This window comes from Suncus etruscus, chromosome 9, assembly GCF_024139225.1.
Source record: "Suncus etruscus isolate mSunEtr1 chromosome 9, mSunEtr1.pri.cur, whole genome shotgun sequence".
Classification (NCBI taxonomy): Eukaryota; Metazoa; Chordata; class Mammalia; order Eulipotyphla; family Soricidae; genus Suncus; species Suncus etruscus.
Genome location: NC_064856.1, coordinates 62,230,554 through 62,246,083, shown reverse-complemented (window position 1 = coordinate 62,246,083; position 15,530 = coordinate 62,230,554). Strand labels below are relative to the sequence as shown.

Here is a 15,530-nt window from a genome sequence, read left to right as displayed (position 1 = left end):
TTTTTGGGTCACACCTGGCTGCACTCAGGGGTTACTCCTGGCTTTACGCTCAGAAATCACCCCTGGCATGCCCGGTGGACCATATGGGATGCTAAGATTCAAACTACCGTCCTTCTGCATGAAAGGCAAACGCCCTACCTCCATGCTATATCTCCAGCCCCAGAAGACACATTTTATATAGTAATTATAACGTGAATACTCTAACATGCATTAATGTTTTTTATTTTTCTGTGTCCAATCTACAAGACACAACTGGAATCAAATGAATGGAAAACTTGGGCTCAGGAAAACTTTATGCCAAATCATTGAGCTAATTTGTTTATACTCCAATGTCAGTGATCTTGAGTAATCATGAAAGTTCTAGAACATTAGGGAGGGGGACTAGTCAAGTTCAGCCAAGCACAGAATTGTAACTATGAGACATCCTGAAAAAGACAGAATCTTGCCACTAAAGTGAAGAATAGTGAACCTTTGACAGTTAAAGCATGGGTCACAGAGCCCGAGCACATGGTTAGCAAGAGGAAGGCCTTTTCAAACAGACCAATCTACTGTCTCCTATAACAGGCATTAGAATTACCAACTATAGCAGCAAGCATGGGTGTTCTTCCTTCGTCTATTTACATGCTATGGTTTGGTTTGCAGATCCAGAACCAGTGCTAACAAGGATAAAAATAAGATCTGGTTTCAAATTAAATTGAGTAAACTTAATATAGGGAAGGGAATGGTTTGGGGGCAACAAACATGAAAATGGCTTTGAGTAGGAGCTAGAGAGATAGTATAGCAGATAGGGAGTTTCCCCTGTACATGGCTGACCTAAATTTGATCTCTGGCACCCCATAGGGTCCCTGGAACATCATCAGTAGTGAATCCTGAGTACAGAGTCAAGAATAAGATCTGAACACCCAAACAAACTCCTACAGATCTGCACTGCAAAAAATATATGTCTCTGAATAGGCTGACAGCAAATACCATCAGCAAAGGCAATGACAGAATAAAGAAAAGCAGTCTTTGGTGGATTAACAGAGAGTGGATTCTATGCAGAACAATCAATGGAGGTAGAAGCTCTGTTCTAACCTTTCAAATGGAATCCTTGCACTGTGCTGACTTCTGGCCAGCTCACTTTGAGAGGAGGTGCTACTCCCCATTTCCCCCACCCCTATCAATGACCTATGCTCCAAAAGTTGCCCTGTTTCTAAAAGTTGCTGACCCAACAAACTACACATCATTAAGATTCTCTGGCTCTGGAGACTTCCCACTTAATTCAGCCAATGGAAAGTACCAACAAGAGGTTCACAAAGAGTGAAAATACTACTAAAGTTTCTCTGACCCACTGTCTCCCTCCATCTCCTTGTTTCTGTATCCCTCAATAACTTCAGTACCTGCCAAAAAAGCCTTCTTTCCCAATGCTAAATCTAAAAGGGGTCCCCTTGCTATCCTTGTCCAGTCAGTCTATAGGGGAGGTCGCTTTTCCCATCTTCTCTGGCTGGGGTTCCCTCAAATCTGCCCTCCCCTTACTGTTGGCCCCTCACTAAACTATTTTCAAAAACTTGGTTTTTTGTATTTTTTCTGTTATGAGGTCATACTTTGTGATGAACCGGGCTTAGTCCTGGGTCTGTGTTCATGAATTGCTCCTGGTGGGTCTTGGAAGACCATATGCATTGTTTAGCACTGGACCTGGGTTGGTTGTGTGCAAGGCCTTCCCCACTGTACTATCTCTGCAGTACTATCTTTAACCTATATTCTGCAGCTCTGTCCAAAACTGAAGAGATGAGATGCATGAAAACCATGAAACCATGTCTATAAGATCAGCTATAAGATCATGGACTTTTGGGCTAGGATGACATCAAGGAGTAGATGAACTCCCTTCAGAAATGTGAATTACCCTCCCATGTAGCTCCAAAAACCAAAAAGCACTATGTAAAAGAAAGACCAAAGTTTTTTTTTTTTCTTGCAATAAACAACTATAATGAGATGCAAAGGAGAAATGAAGTGACCTTGCAGGTGATGAGTTGGAGCAGTTTTGAGTTACTCAGGATGAAGCTAGAGAGCCCCTATCAGGAATTCTGCAGCAATCAGAAAGGCAGTCTAGAAATGCATACTTTCCCACCCAAGATCTCGTGATTTGCTGTCAACTATGCACTATCCAAATAAAGTTCAGAAACATTAATCAGGACTGAAGGCATGCTTTGAATGTTCAATTTCCAGGTGTGATTCCCACATGATCAAAGAGCATGGCAGAGAGTGATTCCTCAAGCATGGAACTGGGAGTAAGTAGCTTCTAGCATGCCTACATATAGCTTCCAAACCCAAAATATTAATACTATTACCAATATTGATAACAATCAAATTGAGGTAGAAACCTGTTTGTTTTTGATGCCTCTCACTTCCTTACAGAAAATAACTCCAACTCTTTCTGACAAGTTTGACCAAAAGCTGAAATGTTATTCTCAAAACTTCTCTTCTCAAAACCGAAGTTCTCGGATGCATTTTACTCGGACATGAAGCCTGTTTTGTTTTGTTTTGTTTTGTTTTGTTTTTTAACACTTTAGCAATGCCAGACTTCAAAGTTTACTCCCAATTCTCAGCAGTGGATGAAAAGGGAATTTTCAAAGCAACATGTATGAACGCACTTTTCTCTTGTATTTCTTATAAACTGCTACCTCATTTTTCCAGATCAAAAACCAGGATACAAACTATCCACGCAAACCGCCCATGAAACAAACTATCTCCCATGCAAACAGCCCTGGGAGAAAAATCAGATGGCCTCAATTCACCCCGGTGGCAAAAAGAAAATAAGAGTGTTTTTTGTAAGGGCCCGCCCCCCTTGAGCACACAGAGTGATAGGCACAGGATGCTAAATGTGTGTGCCTGAGCCAGATTTTGAGGGCATTTAACACAGAGGGTTGGAAAGCCTAAACAGACAGCCCTTCACTCATTCATTCAACGACCAGTAGAGGTTGAGCTACTCAGTAACAGAGTCTGCTAGGTGGGTAATGAATCCACCCTGGATCACGCTGCATCATGACGTCGCCTGGTCAAGGAAGCAAGACGATTTCAAAGTCCAAATAAAAGGGAAACAGGGTTTAAGTCAACCAGCTAAGTTGCAGCAACCACTTTAGAAATGCCAGCAGCCGGTGGCGCAGAGGGCCAAGAGAGAGAGGACTTGGGGCCTACCGGAGGGCGCCGCCTCCCCGGCCCTGGAGCTACGCGGCTCTCCCCGGGCTCCGCCCAAACCTCATCATCCCCGGGGCTAGTGCCCCGCAAGCCCACGCGCGCAGCCCCTCGGCGACCTAAGGCTGGGCGCGCAGGGCCCCCGCGCAACGTGCCCAGGAAGAGCGCGCACGCGTCGCCGCGCGCCTCCCCCGGGCCCGCAGCTGCTCCCCCAGTTCCCGAGGCCACTCACCCTCCTTGGCTTTCTTCCTTCGCGCCAGCGTCCCTCCGAGTTTCCCCAAGAAGGAGTCATCTTTCTTGCGCGACGGGGGCGACTTGGGAGTGGGGGACTTGGGCACCGAAGGCGACTTCTGCGGAGAGGTGGCCATGGCGCTGGAGCAAGCGGCCGCGGGCCGGGTCGGACGCGGAGTGGAGCTGGGCGGGCGCGGCGGGACCGAGGCTGCGGCTTTCCAAACGGAAGCGGAATTATTCCAGGCATTTGAGGCAGCTCCCGCTCGCCTTTGCCTTCCCTCTCTCTCTCTCCCTCCCTCGCGCCGCCCGCCCTCCGCCCTGGAAGGAGCTGCGCTCCGGGGCCCTGGCCCTGGCCTTCGCCGGCCTGAGCGCGCGGGGCACACTCCCGCAAGGACCTGAGGCCTGATCCCTAAGTGCGTGTGGGTGCGTGATCCTCCGGCCCCCGAAGCCTCTCCCCCCCCCCCCAGGCTCAGCCCCGCTGGCACTTTGGCTAACAATCGGGGACTTTGACTTATTGCTGCCACCAACCCTGCCACCTGCCTCGAGATCTCTAGGTCCTGATGACAGGTGGGCCCAGAGAGGAGCTGACTATCTTGAGTTTCTTCTACTGGTTCAATGATGAGGCCATGACCTACTCAGTGCCCACTGAGTTAGGAACCAGCTTGGAAAAGAAATAAGGGAGCAGAAGGAAAATAGAAAAGTTTGAAGGCGCTTTCCTTGCACTCCACAAACCTGAGCATAGAGCCAGTAGTAGTAAGTTTGGAGAAACCGCTCCACCCTACCCCCCCTCCACACTCAGCAAAAAGAAAAAAATAAAAGAAATAGGGTGAACCCCCCAAAAATGTCAGGCCCCACTAACAGGATATGCGCATCCAGCTGTACTCCACTTTTTTTTTTTTTAGCCCAAAGCCCGGTTGTTTTTTTCTGCCCACTCAGTCTGTTTTCTAGTTGCTCAAAGAAAGCTTCCCATCAGATGTTGGTGGAAACATTAGTATAAAGTTAGGGCTACAGTCCCTTGTTTGACCCCACACCAAAACAAATATGTCCTACCTAAATGCAACATTAACAACCAGACTCGGGAGGATTAACAATCACCCAGGACAGATCTGGAAAACTATTCTTAAATGCATGTTTTTTTGAACTCCAGCACTGAGATTCTTTTTCATCCCTCTGAGTAACTACAGCTGATGGACCCTGTGTGAGCCTCTGACCCAAAGGTCCCAAAGAACACTCAAGCTTGACTGGGAGAAACCAATCAGATAGTATCAGCCAAGAATCTGAACTATACTAGAGAAACTAGCCAGAATAGAAGAGGAAGCTTGGTGAAAATCACAGATTCAATACTGGGGTGACAGTCTCTAGCCATGTATGCTGATGAACAGAAAAATAAACAAACAAAATGGAGTAAAAGCAAGAGCTTGCCAAGGAAAAGTCTTGGCAAGATGCTGCCTGAATCTACATCTTTTACCTGGGCGGCCTTGGAGTCCTCAGCAGTTGCAGCCTGGCTTTCTTCCTAATACAAACTCTTAAAGAATTTTTTTATTTGGGGATCACACTCAGTGGTGTTCAGGGGTTACTCCTTGCTCTTCTCTCAAGGGTCATTCCCGGCACTGCTTGGGAGACCATTTGAGTTGGAGGAAATCAAACCCAGGCCTATGGCATCTTGCTCCTGAAGACTTTTATCACACATCTGACTCTACTAGAGTCCAACAAGCTGACAAAAAAAAAAAAAAAAAAATTGGGGGTGGGGGAGGGATCACACTTAGTGGTTGGTGTTCAGGGTTACTCCATGCTCTGCTCTCAGGGGTCATTCCCGGCACTGCTTGGCCCATGGAATCTTAGAAGAATGTGAGTTTATGTTATCTTTGCTTAAGAAACATAATTTTGCCTCTTTTAGAAATTACATTGCGGGGGTGGGTCACACCTGGCAGTATCAGAAGTTATTCATGGCTCTGCTCTCAAAACTTGCTCTTGGCAGGATTGGTGGATCATATGGAATGCTGAGAATCAAACCCGGGTTCATCTGGGTTTGGGATTGGCCACTTGCAAAGCAAACGTGCTGTGCTATCTCTCTGTCCTATATTTTTGATGGTGGTTCCAGTGTTAGAGATGTCCTGGAAACTGAAATTTTTACCCAGGAGAAGCTAGAGGATGTATAGCTTATAGAGCACTTGCCTTGTATGCAGCTAACCTGGGTTCAATTCCAAGCATCATATATGGTCCCCCTGAGTCTGCCTGTTAGTGATCTCTAGGCACAGAGCTAGGAATAAAACCTGAGTACCAGTGGACGTGGCCTCAAAACAAACAAACAAACAAACAAGCAAAATCTCACCCAGGATAAAGGAAGAATATGACTAGCCTAACCCTGATCATTCTAAAAAAGAAAGTTGAAGCCCAAATAGAATTATGCTTTTATTCCATCTTTTATCATTCTTTCTCAGAATTTTGTATACACAAGGACATTCCAAATTCCATTCTTTTACTCTAGGAACTCTTATTAAAATTCAGAATATGGGCTAGTTTATTCCTTCTTCTGTGTCTCTTTTTATTCATTACCAAAGCGAGGTATTGGAATAGAAATTCCACAGGGTGTGATCTAAATCAGAACAAAAAAAAATAGTTTCATTAGCCAGAGATATAATGGGGATATGACACTGCATGTGACCAACCCAGGTTTGATCCCCAGCACCACAAATGGTACCTGAAGACAACAAGTAATGGTCCCTGAACACAGAGCCAGGAGTAACCCTAGAGCACAGCGGAGTGTGGCCCAAACTTCCCTGCTTCAACCCCCCAAAAATGTTGATTTTATCTCTTTTGAGACACAAATTAGTTTATTATATCCATTTGACAGATAAGTAATTTGAAACTTGGAGAGTTTGATTAAGATGATCACAGTAGTTATAATGAGAGACCAATACTATAGCTTTTCTCATTTGTTCTTTCCAATATTCATAGCATCCATGATACTCAGCTGGGTTTACTTTGGAAGGACAGGTTGGGGCATACTCAGCTAGGTTCAGGATTTACTCCTGACTGTTCTCAGAGGTAACTGGCAGTGCTCAGGGAACCATATATGTGCCAGGTATCAAACTGGGCCAGCCACGTGCAAAGCAATCTCTCCAGTCCCCAGCTAAGATTATATATATTATAGTCCCTCAACTTAAAAACTTTTCCCCAGCTTTGTGCAGTAGTAACATGACTGCCTTAAGTAAGCAACAGTGTCATTTATCAGCTGCAAAAATATCTTTCTGGCATACCATGGAACATAACTATTCTGCCTCTATTACTATCAGACTATCTAATACAGGCCACCCCCATTCCAGAGAACTGGAAAAATTGGGCAAAATGCAGAAGATTGTGCTTGAGAGCAAAGTTAAGGACATTTAAAAGACTAAGATTTTGGAGAAGGAAACTATGGAGAGATGATATGGGGTGAGAGGTAATTGGTATTATGTGTGGTATGTATACCCACACACTCTCTCTGTCTCTGTCTCTCTCTCTCTGTGTCTCTCTGTCTCTCTGTCTGTCTGTCTGTCTCTCTCTCAACTGCAAAGCATTTAGAGATGGAGCAAGGTGACCCTTGCCAGCACCAAACTTTCCCTGACTCAACCATTCATCCCCTCTCACTCCCAAATCCCTTTGCTTTTGTTTGGGACTCCAAAAGACTCCACTAGAGTAAACACTTCAAAACACTTCACTAAGAAAAAATAAGGGAATCTTCAGTAAAAGGCACCTATGAGAAAAACTGTGGCTAGCAGACCCATAGAAAACCTGGATGAATGGCAGAAGGTTCAGTATCTCAGATGGAAAGTTGGTGGCTCTGGGAGGAATAAACTACAAAGAAAATGGAAGCTACATGGGTGAATCAAAACCATATTAAATTCGTAAAATATCAATAATAATATTTTGTAGGGTTTTAACATATATAAATCAAATTAAAGCGCACAAAGGCAAAGCATTTAAATTGGGAAGCAAATAAATAAAACTGTATTCTAACCTCTCAGCATTGTTTGGGGGAAGAAATAACAACTTACATTGCACTTTGGTAAATCCAGGCATCATACTGTAATCTCTGGGGTACCCATAAAAAATAGTAAAAGAATAACAGCAATGAAATAATGGAGAAAAATTGGAGTCTGTGTGCTTTATTTAAAGAGAGTTTAAAAGTCTGTATCTATCATGTTTAAGGCCACTTGTTTTGGGCATTTGTTCACTTTTCATTTTGCTGTGTGTCTTTTATCATTGCTATTGGAAATGGTTTTAAAACTCAGATTCATTTTTTTTAACTATCATCTCAAATCAAATTAAGGTGCAACTCAAAGTAAAAGAGACTAACCCTGGAGAGAAAGTTTCACATTTCCTAAGTGTGAATGGCATGTTTGGGGTGAATTGTATTCTGTAAAACAAAGTATGTTAAGAGGATAGCTTCATTGGGATCAGAGAGATCATACAACACTCACTACCCTGAACATTTGTAAATCTAATTCAATCTCCAACACTTCATATGGGCCCCTAAGCTCTTTCATGAATGAAACTTAAATATGGAACTAAGAGTAAGCCCTTAGCACTGCCAGATATAGCACCAAAACCCAACAAGCACTAAGAAAACAAAATACATTGAAGTCTAAGAACCTTACCTTTGACTTTACTTGGAAATAGAGTTATAATATATAATTGGTGATGTTTAAATGAAGTGTGTAGGGCTCAGAGAGATAGTTTAGGGGTAAAGGAGCTTGATTTGCATATGGCCCACCCTGTTTTAATCCCCAGCATCATATATTCCCCTGAGTGCCACCAGAAGCAACTACTGGATATGGCCCACAAACAAAATACCATGTAAGTGGTACTGCGATGGGGTGGGCACCTCACATGGTCAACCTAGAACCCTTGGGAGTTGAGGGTGTTTGCATACACATGCACAGGAGAGTGTGAAAACCCAGGAGGAAGCCTCCTTGTGGCTCTTCTGCCATTCAGGGAGTGACTGAAGTGACTAGAATTGAAACAAGATATATCCTCTTGAAAGGATGAGAGGAGCCCACAAACACTTTCCTTCTAGTCTCCAGAACTCTGGGATACCCTGTAAACTCCTATTTGTATCCTCAGCTTGTGGAGGAACCTTCTTGACAGCCCTGGGGAAGGACTGTGCCTTCTAGTTGCCATCTGGAAGGGTGAAGGGGGTTTTACAGGGGTGGCCACTACCTGATGAAAGAAAGCTGTTTGACCATGTCAAAATTTCCCCAGTGGAGGGTCATAACAATAGCATAGTAAGTAGGGTGTTTGCCTTGCATGCAGCTGACCCAGGTTAGATACCCAGCATCCCATATGGTGGTTTCCTGAGCCTTCCAAGAGGGAACACAGATCCAGGAAACCCCTAAGCACCTTCAGATGTGCCCTGTCCCCCCAAAAAAAACCTTCCCCAGGGGCCGGAGAGATAGCACAGTGGAAGGGCATTTGCCATGCATGCAGCCAACCCAGGGCAGACAGTGGTTAGAATCCCGTCACACCATATGGTTCCCCCAAGCCAGCCAGGAGCGATTTCTTTTTTTTAATTTTTTTTTTTATTTTTATTTTTCGGTCACACCCGGCAGCACTCAGGGGTTACTCCTAGCCCTACTCTCAGAAATCGCTCCTGGCAAGTTCAAGGGACCATATGGGACACCGGGATTCAAACCACCGACCTTCTGCATGCAAGGCAAATGCCTTACCTCCATACTATCTCTCTGGCCCCACCAGGAGCTATTTCTGAGTGCAAAGCCAGGAGTAACCCCTGAGCAATATAGGGTGTGACCTAAAAACCAAAAAAACTTCCCCAATGGTCTCTGATCCAACTTCAGTGTAGTGTAGCCCAAGCTTTTTGAGACATAATCTGCTTACCTCTCTACCTGATGAGGGACTGGATATCTTATTGGAGGGATTGCTGTACTCACTGTTGATCACCACAGCCAAGGGAAAATTTGAATATCAGACTTCTGCTTTGACAGATCAGCACGGAAATGCAGATGAGAATATCTCAAACTCATTGCTACCATAGTCTCCTTCCAACATGGTTTCCTTCCTTTGGTCTTCCTGTCCTACTGATTGGTCCCAATCTTATGCTGTGCTCCCCAGTTATGTGATATATACCTGTGCTCTCCTTGAAATATCCTGGGAGGGAAAGATATTTCCAGATTCTCCTTCCAGACAACATTCAGGGAAATGTTCTGGAAACAACCATTGTACTTCTCCTGCTGAGACTTTAAGCTTCATATCCCCTTTCTGAAGTGGAGGATTGGAACACTTAGATTCACCGTGCCTCCTCCATTCATGGTTATCATCTAGCCCAGGGCTCCTCAAACTATGACCCATAGGCCACATATAGTGCACCAAGAATATTTATCCAGCCTACTGGGTGTTTTTGCCATTGCTACATGTCCTGCTTAGCAACTAACTCATCAAGGCCACAGTGCACATGTGTGGGAAGTGCACCTCACTCTCCAACTCCTTTCCTTCCCTCTCTGTCTCCTGACTCCTCTGAGTCTCAGGCTGGGGCTCTCCAACTCACCAAAACCTAGCCATAGTTCCCCTTGAAATACTGGTAAGTTTGTTGACTTGACTTTACTTATTTTTCATTTTAAATATTGTGTTTGCTCCTTTCTTTTTTTTACTTCAAAATAAGATATTTGCAGAGTGCATAGGAACTTGTTCATAGTCTTTTTTTTGAAACTTTAGTTTGGCCCTCCAACAGTCTGAGGAACAGTTAACTGGTTCCTTGTTTAAAAAGTTTGAGGACCCCTGATCCTAGCCATTCCCATCTTAAAATTAAAGATGACATGTGCAAAGCTTGGCTCCTGTGAGAAGGGAGGGAGGCCATGCCTTTTTTAAAGATGAGGATGCAGAGGCATCTTAGGTTGTCCAGTGTCATCTGTGAGCTGTGGTAGAAACATAATTACTGACTCTCAACTCCTATTACTATTAGGATGATAAGTCCATGCATCCCAATGATACTGGGATCTATGATGCTGTTCTTGAGTGGAGGGAGGGGAAGGGCAGAGAATTAGAAGTCCACAGGTATATTAGGAGTCATCTCTCAGCATTTCATTTGGGACGCCCCTTTATCCAGCGACCACAATCCTGATCTTTTTCCAGGAGCCCACAAAAGACACCTTACTTTCAGGGATTCCCCAAACTCCCTCAGCTGTTGGCTCCCTCCACCTCTCATTCTCTCAGCCCATGTTCTTGTTTCCTGAACCAACCCACTGGGCTGGGATTTGATTTTGGGATGCCATGCTTCTCAATCTGGGACAAAAGGGAACTTCACATACACTAGGATCCAAGATTAAGGTGTCAGGGGTGCCAGAGCACACAAGAAAAAGATGTATCTTTTTCCAGCAGTGGTTTGCAACCTTATTTTGTACCTGCGGATTGGTGAAAATAGGAGAAATAGTTTTTAAACTGCTAAGACAAAAATCAATACCATTATTTATACTACTTGTAATTGTATTTTTGTATTAGGTTTTTGTTTCTTTTTGCTTCTTTTTTGTTTCTTTTGGGGAGCACACCTGACACTATTCAGGACCTACTCCTGGCTCTGTGCTCAGAGGTCATTGAGAGCTATTTTTGAGGAATAGAATTAGGTGATCTAGCTGCCTAACTGATCCTTTTCCTATTCTGTAAATATATAGATGTAAATATATATAAATAAATATATATATATATATATAGAGAGAGAGAGATGTAGTTGGATCACAGAGAGTGTACAGAGATTAAGGTTGCTTGCCTTGTGATCCAAAAACCACTCCTGCCTCTCTCCTACCCCCCAAAAAAAACCCACCAAAGGTACAGCATGGAAGTTTTTGCAAGCAGCCCTTCTGATTTCTACATTCAACTTTCTCCAAATCAGAGCTGTGCATGGCTGTCTGAGGCAGGGTGACTCTTGGAAGGGATCTAGAGGAGGAAGAGAAGGAGAAGGGAATAGGTACAAATTAGCCTGATATTGGAGTTGGGCTTTATAGACCAACATCTGGGTCTAGCTTTCACCCTCCTACTATGCATCTAAGCTACGTGATAAACTCCAAACTTCTGGGTCTCCAAAAAGGGATAGAAGGTGATCTTAAGAATTTTTGCTTTCACAATATAACCCAGGATTTTAAGATTATTTCTGTAGTTTTGCTTTCAGAATGATTGCATTTAGTATATCCTAGCTCCTGGCAGGTAAGACAAGCTGATTTCAGTGTCCAGCACCATTATTAGGATTGAGGCTCTTCCAGGGAGTATTGACAGCTTTGGTTTTGCCTTTTTAGTTCTAGAAAAGAGCTTGAAGGGAAGAAGCAGGAAATGATTTAGCATGCCCTGAGGCTGAGAGACTGGAGTTGCTAGCAACCAGATCAGCTAAGGTCTCTGAGAGAATGTCTAACAAAGGTGTGGGGGGAGGGGGGAGATAGAGGAAGAGGAGGAGGAGGGTAAGAGGAGGGGAGGGGGAAAGGAAGGGAAGGAGAAGAGGAAGAGGAGAAGGAGGAGGAGGAGGAACACAGCAAACCCTATCAAAGGGCCCTCCCTACTTCTCTTGGCATTGTTAGGGTTGGGAATTCATGTTGGTGCTTGCAAAATGGCTCTCCCGCTTGACATGTTTACTCTGAGCAGGACTCTGGAGAAAATGAATCATTGCAAATAACCAGCTGAAAAAAAGGGTCAGGAGAAATGAGTGAGTTGGGGGGGCACTGACCACTCGCCTGACTTGATATGGAATTCTGACATGTTGCATGCTCACAGTTCACAAGTCCTCAGGTGCTGGAAATAAGAACAAACAAAAAAAGTTGGCCCAGAAAGAGTGAGCTTTGCCAGAAGGGGCCAGTTTGGTGCATGGAAGAGATCATTTCTGTTGAGTGAAGGAAATCCAAAACCAGTCTGTCTGTGCCAGGTAGAAAAGTAAAAGAAATGGAGGTGGAATTTGGCTAGTCCCAGAGTTGATAAATCCTCAGCCCAGAGAAGAGCTTGCTTTGTTGAGAAGTGAGAGACTCAGGTGAGCCGCCTTCTCTCCTCCCATTTAATTCCAATTTGCTGGTCAGGTAAGACCCTCCCTATTGTCAGTGGGAGTAAAATCTCTGAGGACTCCTAGCCTCTTTCTGACAATCTCTGAAGCCCAGAAGGAAAGAAGGCGCCACTGCCTCCCGCCAAGGTGCCAGACCGAGCCCACGTGAAAATGTTTTGCTTCTTTCAACACAAAACCATTTATTCTTGGTTCATTTCAGTATTTATAGCAGTGCCCACGTAACACATTTCAATCCCGCATGGATCATTCCCAATGGTTGGAGCAAATTAATCTTTTACAAGCTACTCAGTAGTGAGGTTAGAAGATAAACAGCCGGCGAAATAGTACAGGCTCCCCCGTGCGTGAACCTCCTTATTATAATAAACTCCTACCTGGACTCTCCCTACAGTTGGTGACTGCCATTCTCTCTCCTGTGGCAGCTCCAGCTGCTCCCTGCCACCTCTGTCCTGCTGGCAGGAGTGAGGAGGGTTGCTCGGCTCCACCACCTGGGTGGGGGACACTGCCATTTTCAGTTTGCAAGGAAAAGCCTGGAAATCTGCTTCCTGGGAAGACAGTGCCGAAGTGTCATTTGCCTCCAGAATGCAGAAAACATCAATTTCATTGCAGCTCATCAGAGTTGGCAACACCTGCCACTTCCTTTCACAGTGGTAATTAGCATGCTGCATCTCAGCATTGATTGATTCCGAGCTGCCGAACATTGCCCAAGTCAAGGCTTAAACGAAACCTTACAACCTAATATTATTTTTCACAGTTTTAGAAACACAAACTTGTTTTTCTTGCCAAAGAAGCCTGTTATTGAGTATGGAAGTCTCTGTGCTTGTCATACGTGAGAGTAGAATAGTTCTGCTTAAAATGAAAAGGAAAAAGGAAAAGGATTGTATTTTTGTAGTTACCGGGAAGTGGCAGTTATCTTTGTGTTTGAGGGAAGTATGGAACACTAATATTTCTGTATCCCTATATTCAGTACAGGGTTGCAGAGCCCCATGGGCATTCAGAGAATGTGTATTAAACCCATAGGTCAATACACGCATGGTTTGAGTGAACAGAGAGACTCAATAACTAGCCTCTCAGTTCATCTTATGTAAGATGCTGAGCCTCCCTTTGATTGAACTCAGAAGCTGATTGAGTGTGAAATAGGACCCAAGACCAGGCATTTTTGTGCTAAAGACCAACATTGTTAAGCCTTGATCACAATGTTCTTTTGTGGGGCAGTGAACGCTCTGCCTGTCTTCATCACAATCCCACTCCTCTTGCATACAAAGAAATGGTCATCAAAAAAAAATAAAGTATTTTACATTTTGGGAGGGGGGTTGTAGAATCTCCTTTTTTGTGAGAAAGAAATGGAATCATTTTAAATAGTTTAATAGCTGCAATATGAGTCCTTTGGAAAATGACTGTTGAGTGGCTTTTCTGTACTAATAAAATTGAACGTTGACATAGAGTAGAAGTTTTAACTTAGATAAGATTCAGCCTTAAATCAAAATATAAAGTCTTTGGGAGAAAGTGAACAATTTTTTTTCCTCATTACTTACAGAATATAAGAGCCAAGAACTATCTTCTTTGTTAATCCTCTTGGGAGTGTCATTTTTTTTTCAAATAGAAAGGACAAATTAAAATAAGTGGCAATTAATTTTTTTGCATAAAAACAAGCTAGAAACTACGCGTTTGAGTGTCACCTGTATGCAAGTTCCAAATAATATGCTTATGTAACTGGCAGAAAAGTTGAGCTTGAATCTTTCTATATGCATCAATGAAAATGCAAGCTATGTCTTTTTCTTAAAATAGGCCACATTCCTGCATTATACAATATTACCTCTAAATGTATATACTATTACCTCTAAATATAAAAATATTATTTTGATATTCTTTAAAACAAATCTTTAAAATTATACAACTAACTGTTGTATAACTGAAACATTTGGGTTAGCTGCATATTAAATAGCTTATACATTAATAGCTTAGTGTCAGTTGGTTTTTTCCAAACTATATCACAAGAAACAAGAATTACGGGGCCGGAGAGATAGCATGGAGGTAAGGCATTTGCCTTTCATGCAGGAGGTCATTGGTTCGAATCCCGGCACCCCATATGGTCCCCTGTGCCTGCCAGGAGCAATTTCTGAGCCTGGAGCCAGAAATAACCCCTGAGCACTGCTGGGTGTGACCCAAAAACCACAAAAAAAAAAAAAAAAAAAAAAAAAAAAGAAACAAGAATTACGACTAAATTTTACTAGCAGTTTTCACTAAATACATAAATAAAAAGAGATAAAGAGCCATCAGGGACAGAGTTTTTGACAGATTAGATATTTACATGTAATCATCAGTAATAGAATTCAGGCACTAGAAGACCTTATTGTTAAAAAAGAAGAACTTGGCACCTCCTGATACCAAGCTGCCTTTTAAAACAATCCTAAATTTTGGCTGACTTGGGAAATCCAGTTACACCTATAATTTTTGTTTTCTTGGCTGTCCAGACTCAAGTATCCATTCAGAGTCAACTATTGCAGAAAGCCATTGGTCTTCAAATATATTTAAATATTCATGAGAGATGAAATAGACAGAGAAGTTAATTTTTTTATCTGTTCTCATCAATAATTGCCTGAATCATTAAAAAAAACACACAGAGAAAAAACAAATACTTTACAAAAACAAAACACCATTTAAAAATCTTTTCTTTAGAGGGGCTATGGCAATAATACAGCAAGTAGGACATTTGCTTTGCACACAGCTGACCTTGATTTGATCAGAACCATGTAGTCACTGGAGTAATCCCTGAGTGCAGAGACAGGAGTAAGCCCTGAGCAACACCTGGTGTGACCCAGAAACAAACAAAAGATCTTTACTTTAGAGTAGAGAGATAGGTATAGTGAGCAGATACTAGTCTTGCACAAATTAGTCTACTCTAGTATGATTCCTGGTACTGTTATGGTCTCCTGATCAATACCAGGAGTGATTACTGAGCCAGGAGTAACAGTGTGGCCCAAAATCAAAATATTTTTTTCTTTTCTCATACACACTATTAAACAGATTAAGAGTCTATGTAAGTTTATCAATTCCATTCTTCAGCTTCCTTTTCTCATTAAAAATATCATTTAAGAAA

At 43.1% G+C, this 15,530-nt stretch overlaps 1 protein-coding gene across 1 annotated transcript in view; it reads right to left on the bottom strand.

The window, feature by feature from the left end:
* PARVA (parvin alpha) overlaps window positions 1–12,823 on the bottom strand; it is a 202,872-nt gene extending 190,049 nt beyond the window's left edge. The window contains exons 1-2 of the mRNA XM_049781123.1: window positions 12,805–12,823; window positions 3,404–3,616 (exon numbers count right to left, since the gene is read on the bottom strand). Coding sequence (XP_049637080.1) covers window positions 3,404–3,539 — 136 coding nt within the window. The 5' untranslated portion in view covers window positions 3,540–3,616; window positions 12,805–12,823. The remainder of the gene's footprint in view (window positions 1–3,403; window positions 3,617–12,804) is intronic.
* Between the last annotated feature and the right edge of the window lie 2,707 nt (window positions 12,824–15,530).